Here is a 25,235-nt window from a genome sequence, read left to right as displayed (position 1 = left end):
GGCTGGGTAACCTTAGTCAAATCACTTAACAGGTCTGAGCCTCAGTTTCCACATCTGTAAATTGGGAATAACAACCTTTTCCCTGCCTACCTCACAGGGTTTTTCTGGAAGTCAAATGTGATTAATGAAGGGAAGGGCTGTGTCAACTCCAAAGTCCTAATTCTTACAGAAGTTATTAATAGTAACTCGTCCTTATGGAGAGAGAGGGCAGAACTTTCACTTACTTTACAGTTTTGCCTAGGGTGCTAGCTGAAGCTGCTAGGGCCCAGAATCATCATAAGGAGGGGCTGGACCTTCTCCCTCTGTGGATCAATGGATCAAAGACCCAATGAGTTCCTTTGAGCCTCCCCTCCTCCTAGGACCCTCTGGAACCTTTATACCAAACAGCCCCTGCCTTCCAGGACCTTGGCTGGGGAATGACCCGAAAACATGGAAGAGCTGGGCAGCAAGAAATGAATAGGCATATAATAAATGACTGAGGGGTGTGATATGGGAGTTCAGAGAAAGGTGACATCAGTGGTAGGCAGGGCAGCTTCTCGAAGATGTAAGCCTTGGCTTGGGCATTGAAGGCTGGGGAGAATAATATCAGCTCACATTTGTGTAGACAGTGCTTGAAGGCTGGCAAAACACGTGATGTTCATTATTTTATTTGATCTTCACAACAACCCTGGCAGGTAGGGGGTCTGGCGTTTCCTTCTCCAGCTCATTTTACTAATGAGAAAACTGAGGCAAACAGGATTAAGTGACTTGCCCAGGGTCTCACAAGTCAAGTCAGAGTCAGGATTTGAAACTAGGGCCTCTGATGCACCAACTATACTGTCTTTAGGAATGAAGAAAAATTAGAAAAGCCAGATAAAAATAAAATCTGCTGAAGTTGTTAATCACTGTAATAGATATTCTGGTAAAGGAGACTTTGGGAAAGTATTTGAGCTAGCTAGCTAAAGTGAGGTTTGGGGCTCATCTCAACACTGATTTGAAAACAAGGCCCTCAGAGGTGGTAAAGTGTTAAGAAAAGCAGTTATGGGGGGGGGGGAAGACCAGGAGATCTGAAATGAAAAGAGCTGGACTCAGATCCTGTCTTTGTTCAGAAACAAAAACAAACAAAAGATCTCCATAGGCCTCAGTTTCCTTATCTGTAAAATTGACCAGGAAGTGCAGCTGGGTGATCTTTAAGCTCCTAACACTTCCAGTTCAAAATTGTATGACTTGGTAATTGTGTGACCTGTTCATTAGCTACCGGGTCAGATCTGCCTCTTCTCTAAATCCAAAATGGAAGAGAATTCGGTCCCTGGGGGCAGTTATATGAATCTATGAAAACATGAACCACGAGCACCTCAATGACAGCAGAACACTCTTATCCACAGGCCTGCTTGCCTTTCCCCTCTGACCGGCAAAGGTGAAACAAGAACCAGGCTGAGGGAGAAATCATGAAACCAGAGAGGTGTCAACAGAGAAGGTATTTAGTCCAAACAATGGGGCTGGAGAGTGGGGAGGATGGGAGGCCCTCGGGGACAGAAAGGAGGGGTAGCTAGAACAGGGGGCCTAGGCTGGGTCTATGGCTTTCCCACGCCCTCTGGGAGGTTCTCTCTGTGCCATCCAAGCCTTAGGGGTGTTCTGGGAGAATTGAGAGTCTGTTGGAAGCTTCCTTTCCTATAAGCAGAAGCATCCAGTCTCCTGTATGACTTCAGTAGGGTTTGGGCTAGCCCTGAATGGTAGGATTGTGCAGAGCCGGGGTGGAAGGGAGAGGACAGAGACTGGTCATTTAGCCAGCAAACAGAGCAGTTTCTGAGCAGCTGAGTCTGAACAGATTCCCTTCAATTAATTCTGTTCCTCCTTTTTCCTACGGTATAAAAGAGACAGGAGAAATTTCACCTTTGAGTAAAAACATTTCATCTCAGTTCTCTACTCAGTAAAAAGATACAGTATAGTCCAGGAGAAAGACTGGAAATTGGGAGTCAGAGGACCTAGGTTCAAATCCCATTTCTGACATTTGCTAGATATGTGACCTTGGACAAGTCACTAAACCTATCTCAGACTCAATTTCTTCATCTATAAAATGGGGAAGCTGGATTAGATGACCTCTGTGGCCCCTGGAATATCCTATGATCTCTCTCAGCTCTAATATTTTAAATATATGGCATAAAATCACACACCCTCCTCACTTGCTCATGCATATTCCTATAAAATAGACAGCAATGGTCACTATTCCAACAAAACATAACCTGAGGATCTAAGGAACCAATTCTTCATATCCAAGGATTAGAATGGGAGATGTTCACTATGGTAGCCTGGGCTGTTTAATTAATATAAATTAATAAAGGCTTCCTGAGTTTCACAAGGGTGGGGCTGAGAGATTTCACAATTTAATTCCCTTTTAATCTCTTTAAATACAATATCACTCCTTTCTCCTTCCTTCCAACCCCCCCCCCGGGCAATTTCTGGTTCTTCTAGGTATGGCACCTCCCAGTGCTCAGAGCAACCCCCAACTGTACCATTGGGTGAGCCAGGGGGATCGATCTGTCATCATTTCAATCCATTTTGATTCTATAGAAATTGATTAAACACCTGTTCTATGGGAAATCCTATGCTAGGCCTGGAGGATATTTCAATATTCCAATATTGAAACAGTCAGTCAGTCAATAAGGGATCATGAAGTTCCTACTAGGCACCAAAAGACAGTCCTTGCTCTCAAGGAGTTTGAGGTGTAAGGAGAGACAACATGCACACCACTATGAGATCTCATCCCGCCAAGAAGATCACAAGCCATCCATTATCCTGCCAATCCCGTGAGACTCCCTTCCCTGTCTGCTAGAGAGTTCTCCGAGCGAGTTTACCCAAAGCTTGGGGACTTTCCTCAAGTTCTTGTGGATAAATATGGAGCAGGAAGAGGTATAGGGATGTTGTCGATGCACTATCCCCCAATCTCAGCACATGACCAGCCCTTCTTTCCCATCAGACATTTCTCTGATGACATCCCTTACTCTCCTTCTCCTTTGAAATTTTTAGTCTATAAGATGTTGCTGTCTACTGGCATAATAAATAGAGTGCTGGGCATGGTGGCAGGAAGACCTGAGTTCAAATCTGGCCTCAGACACTCACTAGGTGTTTGTCCCTATCATTTAACTTTGTCACTTAATTTCTGTCTGCCTCAGTTTCCTCAGTTATGAAATGGGGATAATAATAGTACCTATTTCCCAGGATTGTTGTGAGAATTGTTGAATGCATCTTATCTTGCCTGATCCCAGGGCTTCAAATTGCCTAAGAGTGATGGAAACCAGTTATAAGAGAAGTATTAAAACAAGAAGAAAAAAAAAAGAAAAAAGTGAGGAAAAAAAGAGAGTCCCAGTTCTGACCAGATATTGGACTGCAGAGTCTCCTCCAGCTTTCTCTGTGGACGTTCGGTTGTTATGCAAAACAACTTTGGTAACAGCTTCTTGAGACTGTGCCTCCCATGAAACTCCCTCCCTTGTGAGGTGACCTCAGATTACAATTCCCTTGTTTTGGTTAAAAGGCCCTAGTTTTTGCTGTTTTGGCAGTCTTCTTTATTTTAGGTTAACAGGATCAAATGAAATAATATTTATAAAGTGGTTAGCACATTACCTTGTAAACAATAAGTGCTTAATGGGGGAGCTAGGTGGTGGAGTGGATAGAGCAAAGGCCCTGAAGTCAGGAGGACCTGAGTTCAAATCCGGCCTCAGACCCAACACTTGACACTTACTAGCTGTGTGACCTTGGGCAAGTCACTTAACCCCAACTGCCCAAAAGACCCCCCCCCCAAAATAATAGGTGCTTAATAAATCCTTTCCTTCCCAGTTTTGCTCCTTCCTTGTCCTTTGGGTAATCCCCAACTTCCATGCTCCAGAGACTTTGGTGTTGTTTTTTTTTTTTGCCTAGGCAATGGGGTTAAGTGACTTGCTCAAGGTCACACAGCTAGTAAGTGTTATGTGTCTGAGGCCAGATTTGAACTCAGGTCCTCCTGATTCCAGGACCAATGCTCTATCCACTACGTCACCTAGCTGCCCCCAGACTGTGCTGTTCTACACAGTCATCTAGCATCTCTACGGGAATATTGGTGTTAAAAAGATAGGCCTTTGTTTCAGGAGCATTAAAAGAACTCTGAATTTTTCCCAAATCTATCCAGCCTGCTCTCTTCTTTCATTTTAATTCTGGGCCCTGCTTATCGTTCATTTGTAGTATCTGTCCCAGATAGTGTGGATATAAGAGTCTGGACAGTAAGTATCCTTCATCCACTTGGTTTTTCCTGTATGGATAGTTAGGCTAAATTATTTTGAGTGATTATAAACTCATTTAATGCTCTGCAATATACCTGTACTTGCTACAATCATCACCATCATAGGTAATATTTACATAGTACTTTAATGTTTGCAAAAAACTTTACAAATATGATTTTATTTGATTCTCACAACAACCCTAGGAGATAGCTGCTAGATAAGGAAACCAAGGTAGACAGAGGTTATGTAGTTTGTGAGTCTGAAGTAAAATTTGAACTCAGATCTTCCTGATTCCACTGTACCTCATAGAGATCTATCAGCTACTGAGTAAGTGTACCTGGAAGCTCTCACCATCCATAGAGATTCCCTCTGATTCAGATGCTTCAGATGGGATGGATCTCCATCACAATAGCGGCAAACACCATAGGTGAGCACCTCTCCATTTTACAAAAAGTTTGATTAGAGTGTCATCAGAGTTTTCTATATCATATTTTCCAAAGATGAAAAAAGATACACTTTTCCCTTAAAAAAAAAACCTAGAAAAAGCTGAACAAAAGAGAACAATATTAAAAAAAAGAGAGAGAACAATATTGCTGGCTGGAAGCCAGGCATGGAAGTCCTTGTAAATTCAGCCACAAAGGGATAAAGACAAAAAATGAGGGAGGGATGATTGTCCTCACTCTCACCTCCCATACAGTGTTCCATTTGTCAGAAAGTGCTTTAGAGGTTGCAGAACTAGTGTTTAAATCTGGTCTCAGACACTGCTTAGCTCTTGGATCACAATTCAGTTCTTAACTCTTTCTAAACCTGCTTCATTATCTGCAAAGTTTGAATAAGCTATACCTGGTGAGGTTGTGTTGAAAGAAGCCTTTCTAAGCCTTCAAATGCCAAAGTGAACTTATATTGGATCTGGGTCTTCTCCTTGAAGGTAGGAGGTATGCCTATGTATCTCCTCAAAAGCCTGGCATAGAACAGAGAAGGTACTTGTGTGTGTTCAGTCCTGTCTGACTCTTTGTGACCCTGTGGACCATACTTTCCACGAGGTTTTCTTGGCAAGGATACTGGAGTAGTTTAGCCATTTCCTTCTTCAGTGGATCAAGGCAAACAGAGGTAAAGTGACTTGCCCAGGGTCACACAGCTAGTAAATGTCTGAGGTCAAATTTGAACTCAGGTCTTCCTAACTCCAGGCCCAGAACTCTAATCACGAGCCACCTAGCTGCCTCCTTAGGTACTTACAGTATCATAAAGCTGGAAGGAACCTCATTTATGATCTTGTCCAAACACCTCATGCTACAGATGAGAAAATTCAGGCTCAGAGAGTTTAATTTTTTCTATTTTTTAATAAATTTTATTTTTTCAATTAGCAAAAATCCATCTTCTCTCCTTTCCACCCTACCCTCTCCGACTGAGAACTGAAGAAAAACAAAACTCCTGTTATAAACATGGATAGTCAAGCAAAATAAGTTTCTGAATTAAGGCTGGAGCGTTTCAATGACTTTACCTACAGTCACAAAGGGGACAGGGACAGGTAATGGAACCCAGGATCTCTGATTCTCCAACTGGTGACCAGCCCACTCTGCCAATGAATGTTTGTTGACTTGAATTGGAAGAAAGTACTGTGTAATCTTATTCATTCATTACTTAATTCAGCCAAGGCTTATCTAGGACCTGCTTATGTATAGACCACACAGTTCAAGAGCTGGAGGATGATACAGAAATGAGGACATCCAGCTTGCCCTCAAGTACTTTACTGACAGTTTCATAGAACTCAGAGTTGGAAGAGGCCTTAAAGGACATTGAGTTCAAACATCTTGAACACATGGTCTCTGTGAGGTTTTAGGTTTTAATAGTCCCAAACTACACTAAGACTTTGGGGGCATCCTCTAGAGAAGAATAAGGCACACAAATAAAACTATAACAGGAAACGCAATGCAATTAAGGAAAAGACAGTCTGGTTCAGACAGATAAAGCATTTATTAAGCCCTTATTTTGTTCCAGGCACTGTGCTATATGTTTAGTGAAGAGAGTGATGGACTTGGGAGTCAGGAGACCATGGTTAGAATTATGACTGACCCCGTCGTTTAACTTCATTCTTAAAGTAATTAAATTCATACCAGCCTTACAGTGTAGTTGATTGTGAGGAACAGGCTTTGTGAATTTTGAAGTTTCATAGAAATGTAAGTTATTGACAATCCAAAGTGCTATGAGCTAGTCTTTACGGGCATACATTTGTGTATTACAGGAGCGATATATACACACATAAATATACATACATGCACGCAGATTCTTTAATAAGATGCCCCGCTGTCTAGCTCGAGGTTAAACTGAGCCTCACTTATCAGTGCCGCCGAAGAGGCGTTCCAACTGCTCAAGGACTCCTCCACTCCGCCCCCAGCCAGGCCCGCTCCTCCTCCCGGCTCCCTAGCCCCGCCCCGGGCGATGCCCCTCCCCCACCGCCCCAGGGCTGCCTAGCTCGGCCCCGCCCTCGCCCTCCCCGGTCCCCTCGGGCTGTCCGCAGCGCGCCCGCTGGGCTCCGCCGGGCGGGGCAGTGAGTCCGGGGGTCGGGGGGCGGAGCCAGGCCTGGCCGGAGCGGGAGTGACGCGGGTCCGAAGCCCGTCCCCACCGGGCCCCGCCCCGGCCCGCCCCTCCCCTCTCCTGTCCTGTCTTCCCGCCCCCTCCTCTGCGCTCCCCGTGCCGTGGAACGCTCAGCCTGGTGGATACATCGTTAGTTCCATTGAGAAAATAGAAGCGGAGCGGCGGCGAGCGGCCGGAGCCGGGGCTCTCTCAGCCCGCCGCAAGCTCAGAGCACGCCAGTCCGAGCCGCCGCCGCCTACTAGCCCGCCTGGCTTGCCCGTCCGCCCGGCCGCAGCCACAGCTCGCCCTGCTCCGCCGAGCCAGGCAGGGGGGGGCATCCCCCCCTCGCCTCCCGCCTCCCGCGGCGCTCTGCGGCTCCGCAGCCACCGGGCCGAGATTGGGGGGCGGGGGGAGGGGGGCGGGGGCGCCGCCGGGGCCGCCGCCATCTGGGGCCGGCGGCGAGGGAGCTCCCCGGACGCAGGGAGTGCGCGGGGGGCATGAGAGGCTGCGGCCGCCGCCTGCGTCCCTGGAGCCCGTCCCCGACCCGCGGCCGGCCGAGCAGTTAGAGGGAGGAAGGGAGCCGATCACTGGAGAGATGTCCAGGAGAAAACAGAGCAACCCCCGGCAGATCAAACGTAAGTGGCAAACTTTGGTCAGGGTGGCCGCCACGGCGGGAGGAGGAGGAGGAGGAGGAGCCGAGACGGAGAGAGAGGGAGGGGCGGCGGCTAGCCTTGGGGTACCCCCTCCTCCCCCAGCCCGTCGACCTCGACCCGCTTCTCCCCTGCGCCGGCTGCGGACTGTTTCTCTGCTCCCTTCACGGTCTGGAACTTGAACGTCCGCCGCCGCCGCCGCCGCCGCCGCCGCCGGGTCTGAGCTCCCCACCCCCAGCAGTCCCCCAATCCTCCTGTTAAATGGGGCCATTAGCCCCCAAGGTAGCACCGCTATGTCTGCGGACCCTATGGGAGGGAGGGGAAGTCGACCGAACTAGAGGTGGCTCTGCCTCTCGTGGGATCTCAGTGTCTCCCTGTGAGACAGCTGCCCAGATAAAGTCTGTATGGTTGCTTGGCCCCCCTTTCCCCCAAGCCAGGTCCTCCCCTCTCTTGCCTCCCCCTCCGTGCCGTTTTGGCGTCTCTTACGAGCGTCCTTCACCCTTCACCCAGCCTCTTCCCCAGCTACTCCCAGCTCCCACTCCCCACAGTCACCCCTTTGGTAGTCAGTCTCTGTTGCCGCCTCCTGCAGTGTTGGCTGTTTGCAGTGACATGTAATCTAATCTCCATAGGGCAGATCTGAAATGTATATACGTGAGCTGCCGCTTGTACTGTATGGTCCGAGAAGGCGGGTGGGGGGTGAGGAGGGGAGGATGATTATTATTTTTAATTTTACTTGTGACTAGGGGAAGTTTGAACCCTGCTAAGTGGGTTTACTGGTCTCTCCCTTTCCCTCCCTCCTCCCCTAGCTTTCACAGAGATGTTTCAGCCAGATAAGGCAGCCTCTGATCTGGGTGGAGATAAAGTTTAAAATATTCCATTCTGCAAGTCCCATCCTGATAAGATCACTGTGTCGGGACGGGCTGAAATTGTGATCTTATCTGCCCAGTTTGACTCTCACAGTCTTTGTATTAAGAAAGAATGAGAGAGGGAGAGAGAGAGAGAGAGAGAGAGAGAGAGAGAGAGAGAGAGAGAGAGAGAGAGAGAGAGAGAGAGAGAGAGAGAGAGAGAGAGAGAAAATATGAGAGATCATGATTATCTAGGAGCTTTAAAAAAAAAAAGCCATGCAGAGTCAGTGGAGATGTCTAACTGGGGATTTTGTAAGATATTTGGCTACTTTTAATTTTTCTTCTGGAAACCTTGTAACCTCAGCTGCTGGGTCGCCCTCAACCTGCCATTCTTGTTGGCTTTTGAAAGCTAGAAGGAGGGACGGGTGAAACCCTGATAAAGTACCTTGATAAAATCCAGACTGAGACCACCAGGCATTGCTTTATATGTATTTCAACTCCTCCCTCTCATCTACCGTCCACCCCCCCACCCCCCTCCCTGTTCAAGCCCTCTCTTGCTGATAGCGTTGCCCTGGGTTGTCATTCTCCTAGGGAACCGAGCTGATCTAGCCGGGAGAATCTGATTTCAGGTCTAGCAGAGATGAAAGAGATTACTGTTGTATATTCAGGGTGGGGAGGCGGGGGGATTCTGTGAAACTGCTGGAACTTTTCCACTAATAGGAGTTACCTGCTTCTGTTTCTTACCCCCCCCCACAGTCCTCCCTCCTACCCCCACTCCCTCTAGTAGATCTAAGTTGTGGATAACGCTCAGATGGAGGGATAGTTTGAACACGCCCCCGTAGAACAAATGTTGCTTTTATCAGCGTAGAGAAATAATTGCCATCTTGAGTGGCATCTACCTGCCAGCCTGACTGGGCGATGGCTCAGCTGAGAAGCCTTGATTCAATCTAGAGGGGAGAGATGGGAACACTTAGTTCTCCCTTCACCCTCCCATTTTTTTTAAGACCCGAGATTGGGAGTTCTGCTCCCCTCTGTTCGGGAGATAAGTAAAGTGGGCGACCAGAAGCGGGCTGCCATCAGAGCCCCCTTTCGATGTCCCTTTAGACAGGCCATTCCAGCCGAATTAGCAGAAGTTAGTTCTGATGCTGCAGCTGGTCGGGTCGGTGGCTTTGTACCCAACCAAGATGTTGCTCCCTGCCTAGGCAACAATGCTGATCTTTCTCTCGATAAAGTCTGTTTGAGGCTACTGCACGCTCTCTGTGTGTGCATGAGTGTGTGACAGGAAGCCGGCATCCTCACAATCGGTCTGGCTTCCCACTGCCCCGGTACCCACCCTAACAATAACTTATTAACGTGGTCGTTGGGGTTAATAATGGTTCTGAGCGCCGAGAACTGCTGGGCTGGGTGGGTAAGTGTCGGGAGGTCTCTGCGGGAACCGCTGTTAAGCATCTGTTTCCCTGCCTCTCCCCTTCACCCCTGGGAGATGTCTGCCGTTTTAATGCTTAATAAGGAGTAAAAGGTGATCGCAAGATGGATTGCGATGCCGGCCGGCCGGGGCAGTCTGCTGCATGTTAGTGGGAAAGCCGAGCAGCTGGGGAGCTCAGCTCCATCGCCGGGCCCCTCGGCTTTCTGCAGAGATGGCAAGGAGGAGATAAGCTGGGAGCCCCATCGATCGCCTAGATATGCTGATTGCCCAAACTGATCAGCCCCAAACCGGCCTGGACCCTTTCCATTCTGTCAGCGAGAAAACAGTCATTAGAAGCGGGAAGGGTGTGCAGAGATGACTGTTAGCGGAATGGTACCCCCCCTCCACCCCCACCCCTTTGCCACCCTCTCCCCCAGGAGAAGGGAGGACTCCTGGATCCAGGTTCTGGTAATCCTGTTCCTATGATGTGCAAACCCGACCTGTTTACAGCAAGTATACCTATATCATGTCAAATGGAGTATTAAAACCTCCCACAGATTCATATCTGTTCTCTTCTGCTTTTTTTTTCCTTCTTCTCTGTGTACCTCTGTTCTTGCCCCTCTTTTTTTTTTTTCAACTTGATGAGAATTGCAGATAGACTCAAAAGGGAGATCTCAGGTTAGAAAGCAATTGCCAGAATTGATAAGGCAGGGAGAGACAGAGAAAGAGAGAGACTATGACAGAGAGACATTGGACTACATTCAGTATGTAAAATTCTGGTTAATTTTTTTCTTCTGACCAGCACCAGGCCAGGCCAGATCCACTTGGGATGAGGAGCCCAGTGTCCTTGTCTTCCTGTCCCAAGGTTCCCAGTTGTCATCAGTGCACCACATTGCAGCCTGGCACAGAATGTAGGGAAGAGGACAGAAGGGTAGGGGGGTTCTTCCCTCACTCACCCTACCCCCCTATCTGCACCCCTGGCCTTTGTGTGTCTGTTTATTTAAGTTGGTTCTGACTTCAAGTTCGATTGTGGACTGAGTTAAGATGGATAAGGCGATTGTGACTGGGTGGTGATGGAATGGCTAACAATTTCTGGCCCTTCCTGTATTTCAAAAGCAATCTCTTGGCTAGATCTCTCCTCCCCCTCCCCCTTCCCTAGCTCTCACCCCCTTGGTGGGTTTGGTCCCTTGCTGTTCCTTAGATTGTAGAAAACTGATAAGTAAATGTGGCTACATGTCCCTCTCTTTGCCCCCTCTTCCTCATGCCCCGATTGCCCTCAAAGCCTTAGGAAAACACCCCCCCCCAGATGCAGCTGCCTCTTTCTCTCTTTTGTTCTGCTCTGAGATAGATGTGCCCATCAGATAAGCAAGGGAACCGATCACAGCCTCGATAGCCTATTCTGTTTATTAACTTCAAACATGGGAGCTGGGGGCCCACACAAAGTGAGAAAGCTTCAAGCAGCTGTGAGCTGGCAGTTTAGAAAGAGTTGGGACTTTCGAGATGGGGGGAACAGATAGGGGGAGACTGATCCCCAACTGATGGGAGCTCATTAGGTACCTGGAATGCCTCTACCTCCCCCCACTTCGTTTAAAAAAAATGACCATAGAACTGAAGAGTCTCCCAGTAGTTTGAGGACGTTTCTGCCTGCCTGCCTGCTTGCCTGTTTTTCCTTTCGGTTCTAGTTTCAGCTACAGTAGATGTGAATTCCTGATAAGCGCTGGGGCCTGATCTCCAGGCTGATAAAGATTGCCAAGCCAGATAAGAGGCGCTTATCTCTACCCACCAGACTGGAGCAGGATTCGCCTATAATAACAAACAGTGAAAAGCAAAGTCGAGGGGGGTGGGGTAAGGGGGCTCCAACAATTTGTTCCATTGCAAATGTGATTAATGCAGGCCTTTTAATTATCTGATTCTGAGTGGGGGGGGGGGCAAGGGGAAAAGGAAAAGGGGCTGGCCAGAAAGTAGGCCAGGCTGCCAGGCCAGGGTTTTTTATTTTATTTTTTTTGCCCAAACTTGGCAAAATCCATGTCATTGAAAAGAAACTGGTTCTTTGCCGCTTTCTTTTTAATTAGGTCCAGGTGGTACAAACCCATTAAAATGGAAGAAAGCTGACTTTTCATGATTATTTGCTGAGTGAAGGAAATGTTTGGTGAAAATAACAGCCTCTTTTAAAACAGATCTCCTCTCATTCCTATGAGATGGTGTGAGATAGGGTGATCCGGGGTTCATGATTCCTCAGCAAGGGGAAGGTAGTTTTCTGTTCATAGGATTGTTTTGGGGTTTTGGATTTTTGGTTTGTTTGCTTGTTTTTTTTTTTTTGAGGGTGAGTGGAGGAGATTGTATTGTGTTTGATTCACCAAAATTATCTATGCCTAGGTTGGGGTGGGTGCTGCTTGTTACTAAAGTTCAGTCAAAGACAACTGGCTTCCCTCTCTCTGCCCCCCCCATCCCCCAAGGAGTTTTTAATTTCTTGACATTTCTACTGGTTTGGAAAGTAGCCCTGGGAACTCCCTCTTTACAGGTTCTGTTTGCTGGAATTCTTTGTTTAGTACCACTCTTCTCTCTTTCCCTCTGAAACCCTCAAGTCTCTAAGCAGGCAGACATTCCAGCTTCAGCCACCATAGAGATGTCAGTGGAAGAGCCTCTGGATAGAGGAGGCTTGGCTTCTAATCTCATCCATCCAGCTGGGTGACCAAGGCAAGTCACTTAAATTCTTTTAGTTAAGGGTCCAACAAGGAATTGGAAAAATGGGGATCTTTGAACTTGTACTACCTACTTCATAGGGTTGTTTGGGGAAAAGGGCTTCAGAAGGATAGAGGCCTGCATAGCTATGAGCTCTTTTTTTTTTTCCATTGGCCTAGTCCCATGATATAAACTATTCAAAATGATGGATCTTAGGCCTCTCTAAGGTTCCTGAAGGTCCTTCTGGATCATCAAAGGAAAATTAATAGGATTCCCAGACTTTAGGCCATTTGGGGAGATCCCACCAGTGACTTCATTGGTTGGCTTCCCCTCCTTCCTCCATTAGTTGAAATTGAGCAGCCTTGGAGGCAACTCCCTCAGTCAATGACCCTTCACCAGTTCTCCAACTTCAAAAGTAGCCTGGTCACTGAGAGGGTAAGAGGCTTGCTCAGTCTTACTCAAGCCAATCTATGTGAGCAGTGGGTCTGGAGTCCTCTCTTCTCACCTTCAAGGCCAACCCTTTATCCAGTTCCTGCTCCCGATGTCTTACTCCACTCTTATAGGCCAACTAGAGACAAGTAACACCTAGGTTCTAGGTCCAGCCCAGCAGATAATTTGTTCTGTGTCTATCAGAAAGTTAATTGACACCTCTGAACTCTGTGTCTATCAGAAAGTTAATTGACACCAGTTTCTTCTTCTAAAATTAAGAGGGTTTGACAAATGTTCTCTTTGCCCAGCATTGACAGTCTATCCCAAAGGTCCTCCTCTCTCTGACATTCATAGTAGACAGAGAGCTTTGGGAAGATCTGACTCATTTATAAAACAGGGAAATAAACTTCTGTGACACTTACCTCACTAGGCCATGGTGAGATTCAGGTGAGCTGATGGATATATGTGAGGTACTCTGTGTGTGTGTGTGTGTGTCTTGGTTGTTTTTACATTATTATTCTATTTTCTCATGAAGATACCCCCTCCTCCCCCAATTCTCAATGCCAGAGAGTCTGGAATTTTTTGTGTTGGGGGAGAGAGAAGGTTAGGTAACCCTGGAAGGCACAATTACCAGAAACTTCCAGAAACTGCTCTAGAAATCAAAGGTTTTTGCCTTTGGTATGGCCAAATCCAGGGGCAGCTAGGCAGCTCAGTAGATAGAGTGCTGGGCCTGAGGTCAGGAAGACCTGAGTTCAAATCTGGCCTCAGACATTTACTAGCTGTGTGACTCTGGACAAGTTACTTAACAGTTTGCCTCAGTTTCCTCATCTGTAAAATGAGCTAGAGAAGGGAATGGCAAACCACTCCAGTGTCTATGCCAAGAAACCCCAAATGAGGTCACAAAGAGTCATATATAACTCAACAACAACGACAATAAATGGCCAAATCCCAGTTTCCATTTTCATCTCTACCAGTCTCTCTTATGGCTTCTGGTAGTAATCTTTTTTGGGGGCCTCATTCGTGTTCTGTGAATGAATTGGGGACATCTGCTGTAGAGGCATCCCTGTAGTGCTCAAAGTGATTGTTTTCTTTTGAAAATAAGGCTGAACATTTTTCCTGGGTCCCCGGAGTTCTCTGGCAACCTCAAGTCTTTCCCCCCCTTTAAAAAATAAAAAGGCACTGAGTCTTGTCAACTCTATCCCCTCAATGCCTCTCCAATCCATCTCTTTCTACTCATATAACCATCACTCTGCCTCAGGCCTCATCCTCTCTCACCTCAACTATTGCTGTGGGTTCCTAATTGGCCTCCCCAATTCTTTTCTTCCCCTCTCCAGTCTACCCTCCTTCTGCAGTGATCTCCCCAAAGCACATTGTTGACACTGTCACTTCCTCCTTCAGAAATCTGCTATGGCTCCTTCTTGCCTCAAGCATAAAATAGAAATTCTTTGTCCTTTGAATCCTTTCATTGTCTGGTTCTAACTTACCTTTCCAGGTTATTACACATTCTGTCCTTCGAGAATGCTGTTTCAGCCAGACTGGCAGAGTTATGCATCCCCACAAAATTTATCCAATCTACCACTCTTCTGCCTTTGCTCAAGCTGACATCCTCCTCTTACATTCCCTCACTTTCTTTAAATCTTAATTTCTAGTGCAACTTCTGGAGGAAGCCCCTTCTGATTTAGTGCCCCCCCCTTTTTTGGCAAGACATTTGGGGCTAAGTGACTTGCCCAGGGTCACACAGCTAGTAAGTGTCTGAGACCAAATTTGAACTCAGGTCCTCCTGACTCCTGGGCTGGTGCTCTATCCACTGTGCCACCCAAGCTGTCCCAGTGCCCTCTCTTCAGAGTTTTTTTTGTATCCACTTGGTATATATTTTGTATTTATTTTTCTATGTACATGTCCCTCCTTCCTCCCCCCTCAGTAAAATATGGGCTTCAAAAGCCAAGGTTTCTTGTCTTCCTCTCCCTGTTCCTGGCACATATTGGACTCTCTCTCTTTTTTTTTTAATCAGTTTAATTTTATTTTCAGCACATAGACTCTTAATAAATGCTTGTCGAATGAATAAACTGGGGGAGATGCTTTCTGGCTTCTGAAGAGAGACCCTGCTCCCTTCTCACAGCCAGTTGAATTTTATAAGCTGTCCATCCTGATTTTACTCTTTTCTTTCTCTGTAAGTGAACTTGCCAGCTGCTGGTCCCCATTTAAAAAAAAAGGTGAAGGAAAAAACCTGGAATCACACTGTTAGAGCTAGGAGGAGGGACCTTTGGAGTCATCTGTCACTGGAGGTACAGAATTGTGAGTTAGAAGGGTCCTCCATGGCCACTCTAGCCCATCCCCATCACTTTATAGATGGGCAAACAAACCCTCAAGAGGAAGGGGGCTTGGCCAAGGTCATATAGCTAGGTGGTGGCAGAATTGGGTCAGAACTCAGTTTTCTTTCTTTCATTCATTCATCCATCCATCCATCCATCCATCCATCCATCCATCCATCCATTCATTCATCCATCCATTCATTCATTCAGTGTTTATTGAATGCCTACTATGTGCCAGGTCCAGTGTATGGTTCCTGACTCCCAGAACAATGCTCTTTTCACAGAATAATCTCATTCTGACTGCTACTTAGGGCCCAAGTACCTATTAGATGGTTTAGAAACACACACACACACACACACACACACACACACACACACACACATTTTCAAAATTGGATTGTATGAATAACAATTCAAATCAGAGAACTCTCCAAAGCAGCTTCAAAGCTATCTCCTTCCCCCCCCCCCAGCAGGCATGGGAGCCGATGGGTGACTCTTGACACTGCCAAGCTTACGGCCAAGTCAGTGAAGAGGGAAGTGAGAGTCAAGTGCCATTAACCCTAAGACTGGCTGCCTCTCCCACTAGCTGGTCAGGGAGTGATTAAAATGAACAAAGGCATCACTCCCTTGGAGTTGCTTTCTCTGCTCTGGGGATTGTTTGACCATGGGCAGTCCTGCGGCCTGGGGCTTCTTTTCTCCTCCTCTCTAGCATGGGTCTAGCCCAGTCCTGTGGAGAATAAAAATGAAATTGCTTTTAGAGGTGGGATATGTGTGTATATATGTGTGTGTGTGTGTGTGTGTGTGTGTGTGTGTGTGTGTAGCAGTGGAACACAGCAAAGCCAGCTGGCCTCCAGAGTTCAGGACAGGGATCAAACCTGCGACTTTGTTGAGATTAACCTGTGCTCCAGTCCTCAAGCTGCCCATCAGCCAGCCTGCAGGGATAGGATAGTGGTGTAGGCATGACAGCCATCTTCAGATATGTACAGAACTGACCCAGGACCCTGCTGTATGACTCCAGAGGATAGGACCAGGCCTAATGGAGGACAGATTCCAGCTTCATCAGTCTAAGGAAGAAAGCAATTTCTAACTGGCAGTGGTACTCGGCTCCAGACTGAGCTGTCTTGTGAGGTAACGAGTTCCCCTTCGCTTGGAGACGTTCGAGTGGAGAGGATTCATCTACAGGGCAGCGTGCTGGGCTAGGCTTCTTCTGAGGGTCTTTGAACTGAGGTCTAATGGCTTCTGCAGCGGTGGTTTTTCCATTCAACCAAAACTCTGATGCCCTGTTTCAGATCTCTTTTTGCATAAGGGTAACATAAAGTTACAGGGATTGGGACCAACTTTTTTTTTTAAATAGAAGAACCATTTTCCTGAACTTATTGCTTTACTTTATTGTCCAAGTGTTTTTATTTCTGCAGAGAGACTGGAAGGGGGTCAGGGTTGGGGAGTGGGGGGAAATCTGGGCAAGGGAGGCGGGGTTACTGAAGTAGGAGAATTATATATGGGTCTTTAAGCAGCTAGCAATAGCTCCTTTGCAATGGCTTTGGGAAAATAACAGTAAATGCTTACACGTATATCTAGTTTATAGGAATACAGATCCAGAGCTTAGAAGAGGTCTGAGAACATTTAGAACAACTTATTTTACAGGTGAGAAAACTGAGGCCAAGGACACACAGATAGTTAGTGTCAGAGGCAAGATTTGAACTGAGATCCCCTGCTTCCTGAACCAATGTTCCTTCCATCGTACTTCTTTTCCTTTGTCAAATACAGGCTTTTTGAATGTCGCCCAGCATTACTGCTTCTGGTTGAACTTGGACTAACCTTGAAATGGTCCCTGAGGGATACCAGGGAGCCTTTGCCCCACTGGGGATATTCAACCAGGAGACGTAGCCTAACCCGAGATGTGCCTCCCTCCTGAATGCCTGACAGCATCTAACATGGGGCTTTGGATGACTCTCGGGCTCTTGGCCTGCTGGCACCAGCCACTGGCATCTTCGTGCTGCCCGTCGCCAAGGGCCACTCAGCTGCTGCTGTCTCTGCCCCACTATTTCTCTTGGCAACCTCAGCCTCTCCATAGAGGTCACTCTGCCAGAGCCAAGGGGTGGCACCGGAGCATTGCTGGGGATTTAAATGGGTCAGTTGGGGAAGAAAGGAGGAACCGGAATGCGATGCCATTAATTGTACCACTTATCTCCTGTTTCTATGCCAACCAGACGTTCCCTGAGTTTGACGGGCCCGTGAATAATACTCCAGGCCGTGCCTATCTACCATCGACACAACTCTTCGTGGAGGCAGCTGTTGCCTGGTTGATTGGTATCACCCAACCTCCTAGCCCAGTTGCTTGGTCTGGGCACGTAGGCTCTCCTTGTCCTTCCTGCCAGAACTCCCTTTGGTGCCCACCACTGGCCCCACTTGGGTTGAAGTCCAGGGGACAGAGTCGCTCCTTCTTGGCCTAAGCCAGTAGTATTCATTGGATACAATAGCAAGAGCCCTGGGTTTGGAAATTGAGGCCCTGGGTTCAAACTGCAGTTCTACTATTTACTGCTCATGTAATGTTGGGCTGTCCCTTCATCTCTCTGGTCTCAGTGTCCTTATCTGTAAAATCCTATCAGAGTTTCTTAACTTTTCTTATGTCCTGGACCCCTTAGGCTGACTGGTGAAGCCTGTGAACACATCTCAGAATCGGTTTTTGAATGCATAAAATACAAAGAATCACAAAAGAAACTGATTCTATTGAAATACAATTACAATTTAAAAAATTTTTTTAATAGTTTACAGACGCCAGGTTTCGAACTCTTGGACTAGGTGATTTTGTTCCCTATAGGTGTAAATTCTATGATCAGAGAGGATTCCCTAGATGACCTAGTCCCCCTCACCCCCAAGGTCTCTCCAACTCTAAATCCTGTGATGCCACTTTTGGAAGTTACTGGAAATCTGTGGGCCTAATACCAGGTCTGACTTCTTGACTTCTAGATGTGGGTTTGAGAGTGCTGGGGCTTTTCATAATGCGTGAAAAATGCTCAGTAAATCTTGGAGCTGAGTATAAAGGTTAGCTATTCCTATGGGCCTCGGGCTGGTTGAAGCCTCCATTTCCCAAGAATAGCTCCCCTTCTTCTCCCTCCTCGAATCACTCCTTCCTCAGTTCTTACCTCCTTGAATCCTTAGACCCTTCATTCGAGGTTCAGCTGATGAATCACCTGTGCCAAGTCCTTCTTGAGTCTCCTCCTCATGAATGGTCTTTCCCTCCTCAAATGACCATGTTGATACCCAATCTGTGTATGTAGAGATGGATTGTCAATGTCTTGCCTTTGTTGCCTCACTCCTCTCCAGTGAATAATAAGTAATTAACAAGAATTTATTGGTTTGGATTGGCTTTAACTCCATGGGTTACATTCATAGCTTCATAGCCATGGGCAAATGGCATCCCATCTTCTGACTCTGGTTTCTTGGGATTGGACTAGATAGTCTCCAAAGTTCAGCTTTTCCATTCTGTGGTTCTACAGAAAGTAGCCACCTGTGCATAGATTGCCCTACCAATTGATTGAAACAATCTCTGACCTTTTTGTGATCTCAAATGGTAGTCCCCAAGTAGAGCAACCCAGAGAGTGCTATCTACTCCCTACAACTAGGCTGGGTGGGGAGCTGACAGAGGGGGTGGAGTTTGGGGGAGGGGGGACTGGAGAGGTGTAGCTGTGTAGGGGCCAAGTCCAAGAATAAATATTTGCATGTAGCATTGAGATAGGGGCATTGCTGGGATAGTGGGGGCATCTTGAAGCCTGGGGAGGAGAGAAATTTACTCCCTTCACATCAACCAATCGAGTAACATGTAATTACTAAGTACATACCCATGTGCCAGGTACAGGGGATAGGGAGTCAAAAAAAAAAAGCTACCCCTGCCCTCTAGGAGCTTACATTCTTTTGGGGGAGACAAGAATGGTTCTATTTCAGGTTGTCTTGCCCTTTGGCTGTTGGGTGAAGCCCATGGACCCTTTCTCAGTATGCTTTGTGACCTACTTTCACAAGTGAAGGAAATGTTAAATTTTAGTAAGAGGTTAGTGAAAATAAAGATGGAATTGTTTTCCCATCCGAGTTCAAAGACTTTATTTTGTATGTATACTTTTAAAGATCCATGTCACATCTTCTTTGGTCCGCCTCCCCACCCCCAATATTGTTTCATGCTGGCATAATACAGTGCCTGGAACAGAGTGGGCACTTTGCTTATTGACTGAACCACCAGTACTCCCCCAGGACTTCTTGGCACTGAGGCTTTGGAGCTAAATGAGTTTGGGCCCTTGCTGACATTCACCAGTGCCCTTGGGCCTGGGGAGAGAAGGGAGGGATGGTACTAGATAAAGGGCCAGATTAGGACAGCTGGGACCCTAGTGATTCATGGGTCATGGGCAGCTTTGGCAAGGTGCTGTCCTACTCTGCCACATTCACTTCATCTTTCCGCTGGGCTCACGAAAAGCTACTGTAGCCATCTCCCAGGGCTAGTGTGAGGACTCAGCGAGGGTCCGTGTATACGGAAGCATTTTGGAAAGGATGAATGTTTGTAGGGTTCAGCATCATTAGGAATGGAACTCAGAGCCTGAGGTGTTTGCAAAACTTACAGAGAAGGTGGGGTAGCTATCTCCCCCTCAGCTTATCTCTGCAGCTTCAACCCAGGCCTAGGCACCCAGGGAGGAGCTGAAGGCCCTACCCAGAGGAGAGGTCTAGTTAGGAGCCTACAGCTGTCCTTCAACTCTGATCCACAGCACAGGACATCGGAGCCTGATAGTTGATATTTCTTTTCTCTTTCGGGTGCCCCAGCAATGAATCAACAAGTGTTTATTAGGGGCCCATCATGGCAGGCATTGCTAGGCCCTGGGATTCCAGAAACAAGAAACATCAATCTCTGTTCCCAAGTAACCTCCAACCTTTCAGAGTCAGAAGGCCCTTCATCCCCTTCCTTGCCTGTTCTGTCCTACCTGATTGCTGCCTTCCTGCTCCCACCCTGCTCTACGTGTTAGCAGCACGGGTCTGCTGGTGGGACGACACCGTAACCCACTTCTTCTGACTCTCTTCACTTTGTGTTGGGGTTCATTCAGTCATTCTACAAGCATTTATTAAGCCCAGCTACCTGCCAGGCACTGTGCTAACCACTCTGTAGAGTGCTTAGGCAGATTGGGAATTGAGGAACCACCCTGGGCTCTGATTGGCCATCTTTCAACTTCTCTTGACAAGATCAAGGCCTCAATCTTCCTTCTCTCTGTGGGTATCCTCTCACCCCTAATCCCATTCCCCTCCCAGCTTCCTTTTTGTGTTGTCTTTCCCCTATTAGAATGTAAACTCCTAGAGGGCAAGGGTTTCTACCTTGTTCTCATTTCCAGTGCTTAGCACTGGGCCTGGCTAACAGGAAGCCCTTAACAAATGCTCTGTCTCTCTAGCCATCTCTTCATACATCTAGCTACTGGAGTGTTGGGTTGTTTTTTTTTTATTAGTTGTCGGACTCTTTGTGACCCTATTTGGAGTTTTCTTGGCAGAAATACTGGAGTGGTTTGCCATTTCCTTCTCCACCTTATTTTACAGATGAGGAAACTGAGGCAAACAGGGTAAAGTGACTAGCCCAGGGTCATACAGCTAGTATCTGAGGCCTGATTTGAACCCAGGTCCTCCTCTCTTTCTGACATCTGTCTCTTCTCCAGTGCCTACTCCATTGCTTTGTACACAGATCTTTAATAAATTTTTTTTTGAGTGAGCAAATGAAGGAAGGAACTATTGCTGTTTGAACAATGGGATGTGGGTTTAAATCCCACGTCTTACACCTGTCCCTCTACCACTTTGGGCAGGTCACTTCTCCTCTCTGAGACTCAGTTTTCTCATCTGTAAAATAGTGCCATTGCCCTAGCTGGCCTCTAAGGCCCCTTCACTTCCAGCTCTGAATCTCTCGTCTTATTCTTTGGAACAGTGAAATGGTACTTTTCGAGGTGTAGGGGGGATGGCTTCTGGATTGGTTTCTTGTGGTCTCACTGGTTTTCTTGATCCAATACTTTTTATGTAAAAAACCAAAGCAAAACAGACACCCATCTCTGATCTCCTATCTCTACTGCCCAATCTCCTTTTCCCTTTGCCATTTTATTTTTTCAAACCTAGAGCATTTGGGAATGAGATGCCAGTTCCCACTGTGCCAAGTCAGAAAGGGGGGCAGAATGTGTGTGTGTGTGTGTGTGTGTGTGTGTGTGTGTGTGTGTGTGTGGTGTGTGTTTTTACAGAGCCTGGAGGGAACCTTCCATTGTAACTGAGCCACCCAGGGCCTGAGGTTGTCAACAGCTTTATCTACAGGTTCAGAGAGGGACCCTTGATTCACCCTGCTCTAAGAGGGGATAGAAGGGGCACCCATTTTTTCCACAGAACCAGAAAGTGCAGTCCTGGCCCTCGGCAGGCCGAATTTCTCTCTCCACCCTAGGCTCCGGCAAGGCTGTTTTTCCAAGGCTTGGGTCAGTCCAGCCCTGGCCTGATTCAGCATTCCAAGGCCATCTCCCTCTCGCTGGAGGCCCAGAGGGAAGCCTGCCGCTCAGGCCCTGTGCTCCCCTTCCGCATCCCTGTGCTTGGGGGAGGAAGCTCCCTTGCTCAGGGACAAAACCATTCTGCTCCCCTGTTCACTGCAGCTAGCAATTCCGCTCATTGCTCCTGCAGCAACATGTTTTGGAGAAGGGCTGAGACACAGAAAGGAATGTAACTGTTGACCTTGGTTGGGAATAAGGTTAAGGAGTATCTGTGCCAGTGAGTCACTTGAGATAAGGGCCTTCCACTCTGGGCTTCTCCACACAACACCCCCCTTTTCCCCATCTCTGCCTGCCCCCGGGGCTGGCTGCCTTCTGTCTCTTATGTCTCCCTGTTGATCTGTCTCTCCAGCTTGTCAGCCTTTCCATCTGTCCCTTGGGCTGGAGAGTAGAAAGCCAGCGGATCCCTGGACTTCTCTCCTAATGCTGCTTTTCAGCTCAGTTGAAGAAATATTATTGAGTGCCTGTTGTACACGTGTGGGGAAATAGGGGAGAGCTGTTTTCCAGGGATCAGGGCTTAGAATTCTGACTCTGTACCCAAGAAGCCTTTCCCATCCCCCTTTTAATTCTACTGCCTTCCTCCTGTTAATTATTTCCTATTCATCCTCTACATAGTTTGCTTTGTATATATTTGTTTGCACATTGTCTCCCCTATTAGATTGTAAGCTCCTTGAGGGCAGGGACTGCCTTTGGCCTTTTTTTTTTATATTCCCAGACTTAGCACAGTGCCAGGCACATGTTGTTTAGTTATTTTGGTCATGTCTGGCTCTTCATGACCCCTTTTGAGGTTTTCTTGGCAGAGATACTAGAGTAGTTTGCTATTTCCTTTTCTAGCTCATTTGACAGATGAGGAAACTGAGGCAAACAGGGCCAAGTAACTTACCCAAGGTCATATGTCTAGTAAGTGTTTGAGGCCAGATTTGAACTCAGGTCCTCCCTGTCTCCAGGGCTGATACTCTATCTGCTTCAACACCTAGCTGCCTGCCTGGCATATGGTAGGCATTTAATAAATGTTTATCGATTGATTGATGAAATTTAAAGATGCAAGGGACCTTAAGAGATCACCTGGGTCAACCCACTCCTTTTGCAGATGACAGCACCAAGAAATAAGAAGAAAGTAAGTAGCAGAACCAGGGCTTGGTTCAAATCCCAGTCCTCTGTCTCCAGAGCCAGGGTCCACAAGGCTTTGCTGCCAACTCATTCTCTCTCCCTGGCCATCATATTCTTCCTTGTTGAATGAAAAGGATTTGGTTCTACAATCCTAGATCTGGGGCTAGAAGAGACCTCCGAGGCCATCACGTATAAGCCCTTCATTTTATGGATGAAGAAACTCATTTTATCTCATCCATTTTATGGAAGAGACTCAGTGAGGTTTAAGTGACTTGCATAATGTTAAAACAAGAGCATGGCATAAGGAGTAGGATTTGAACCCAGGCCCTCTGACTCCAAAGTCAGTACTCTTTCCATGTACTAGGTTACTGTTTGAAAAAAGAAAAGTATTATGTGATTGCTCCCCACCTCCCACCACACACACACACACACACACACACACACACATACACACATATACATTCAATCAATCTCTCTCTTCCCCTCTCTCTCCCCTTCTTACTCTTCCTCCCCCCTCTTTCTCTTTCTTTGTCTCCTTCCCTCTGTCAGCTCTCTGTCTCTTTATTTCTCTTCCTCCTTCCCTCCCTCTCTTTCTTTCTCTTTCTCCCTGTCTCCCTCTGTCTCTTTCTTTCTGTCTCTGTCTCTCTCCCTCCCTCTCTCTCTCTCTTCTCTCTCTCTATCTCTCCCTCTTTGTCTCTCTCCCTCTGTGTCTCTCTGTCTCCCTCCTTCTCTCTCTCTCTCTCCCTCTCTCCCTGTCCCTCCGTCCCTCCCTGTCTCTGTCTCTTTCTTTTCCTCTCTCTTTCCCCTTCTTACCCCACCACCCCTTCTCTTTCTTCCTTTCCCTATTTCTCTTTCTTTGTCTCCTTCCCTCTGTCCATCTCTCTCTCTCTTTTCCTCTCCCCCCCTCTCTTTCTCTATCTCTCTTCCTCCCTCCCTTTCTCTGTTCTCTCTCTGTCTCCCTTCCTTTGTACCTCTCTCTGTCTCTGCTCACAGCCCTCATGATTCCCTGCCCATTCAGGAAGCCAGAACCAGGAGCCGACCTGGGAGACTGGTAGTCCTGAGGTGTTTCTCTTTCCCAGTCAGCAGCCCAAACTGCGGTTTGGGCCATGGAGACGCTTCAAAGGAGGTTTCATCTGTGTGGGGTGGGTGGGGGAAGGGAGCGATTGGCTGGGACTTGGGCTTCTTGGTTGCTAGCTCAGTTCTATTCCAGCCAGTCAGTGAGTGGTCTGAATCTTCTGAAGTCTGAGAGAAAGGCAGGTGTGTGCCCGGGAGGTGGGCGGGAAGTCAGAGCAACTCGTTGGTTAGGCCTTTTCTGAGAAAGATGGGTTTACTGAGAAACAAAGAAAGGGAAAGAGGTGAAGGTGGGCGGCTGGGCCTGGGTGGACTGTCATGGGAAACCGCTTTTTTGGTTTAATAAATGGCTGCTTAGAATTCTCTTTTTCACTCACTGCCTGTGGGTGTTGGTCTCCCATGGGTGCCATGATCACAAAGGGCAGATTGGGCTCTTTTGTCATGGAACCTGATGCTCTAATTCCCTTTAGGGTGCCCTCATATCCACCCTTCCTGCCTCCATCGACAGGCGTGGGGGGGGGTGTGGGGGGGCGTGGATGGACTTTCAAGGGCAGCCTTCTTCAGTGCCCATCACTCTGTGCTTTGGGTCTTCCAGCAAAGCCACGTTCTTCCTAACCCCAGTGCCCTCCTGCCTAAAAGACCTTGTGTCTGACTACTTTGTATGTATTTGTCTTTATCTACTTCATATAAACATTCTGTCTATTTGTATATAGGTCCATGTTGTTTCCCTCATTAGACCGGGAGCTTCTTTCTCTTGGGTAGGGATAGGTTTATTCTTTGAATTTGCTCCTCCCGGCACCCAGCAAGGTGCCTGGCACATGGTAGACATTTAGTCAATATTCATTGATTGATTGGGATTTAGAGCTGAGAGATTATCTCATGTGACCCCCCCCCCATATGATGAATGAAGAGCCGAAGCCTGAGAGGGATTCATGGATCCGAAGCTTGAAGGGACCTGGGAGACCACTGAGTCCAATCCCCTCATTTTGCAGATGATGAACCCAAGGCACAGAACAGTGAGGGCTGGAGTTAACCCAGGGTTCTTGGGTTATCCCAGGCCCTTCCTGTACAAAGACCCCTTCTATGATACATCCAGACAAGTGGGGAAACAGCCTCCTCTTGAACACCTCGGTGGGAAGGTGTAGGGGGGAGCTCAGGGAGCCTGGTCTAGCTTTAGTTTGGGGGGAGTTTGTTTTTTTTAATGAAATTTTTATTGACGTCTTCCGTTTTTACATCACCTAAATTTTCCCCAAAATCCCTCCCGTTTCTTCCCTCCCAAAGAGCCATCCCACATAACAAGAGGCTTTCGTTGGGAAGTTTTAATACAAAGCAGAAAAAGAATTTATTCTCAGGTGCAGCACTTGCCCACACTGCCTCTGGATTGGC

The 25,235-nt window shown here is 47.4% G+C and overlaps 1 protein-coding gene across 1 annotated transcript in view; it reads left to right on the top strand.

The window, feature by feature from the left end:
- Nucleotides 1-6,891: 6,891 nt before the first annotated feature.
- The window catches only part of ZFPM1 (zinc finger protein, FOG family member 1), a 200,681-nt gene continuing 182,337 nt past the window's right edge, over nt 6,892-25,235 (top strand). Inside the window, exon 1 of the mRNA XM_020989183.2 lies at nt 6,892-7,441. Within this exon, the coding sequence (XP_020844842.1) occupies nt 7,402-7,441 (40 nt within the window). The 5' untranslated portion in view covers nt 6,892-7,401. The remainder of the gene's footprint in view (nt 7,442-25,235) is intronic.

This window comes from Phascolarctos cinereus, unplaced genomic scaffold (assembly GCF_003287225.1).
Source record: "Phascolarctos cinereus isolate Bilbo 61053 unplaced genomic scaffold, phaCin_HiC Scaffold_2;HRSCAF=192, whole genome shotgun sequence".
Taxonomy (NCBI): Eukaryota; Metazoa; Chordata; class Mammalia; order Diprotodontia; family Phascolarctidae; genus Phascolarctos; species Phascolarctos cinereus.
The sequence above is the reverse complement of the archived record's forward strand: the minus strand, read 5'-3'. Positions and strand labels throughout refer to the sequence as shown.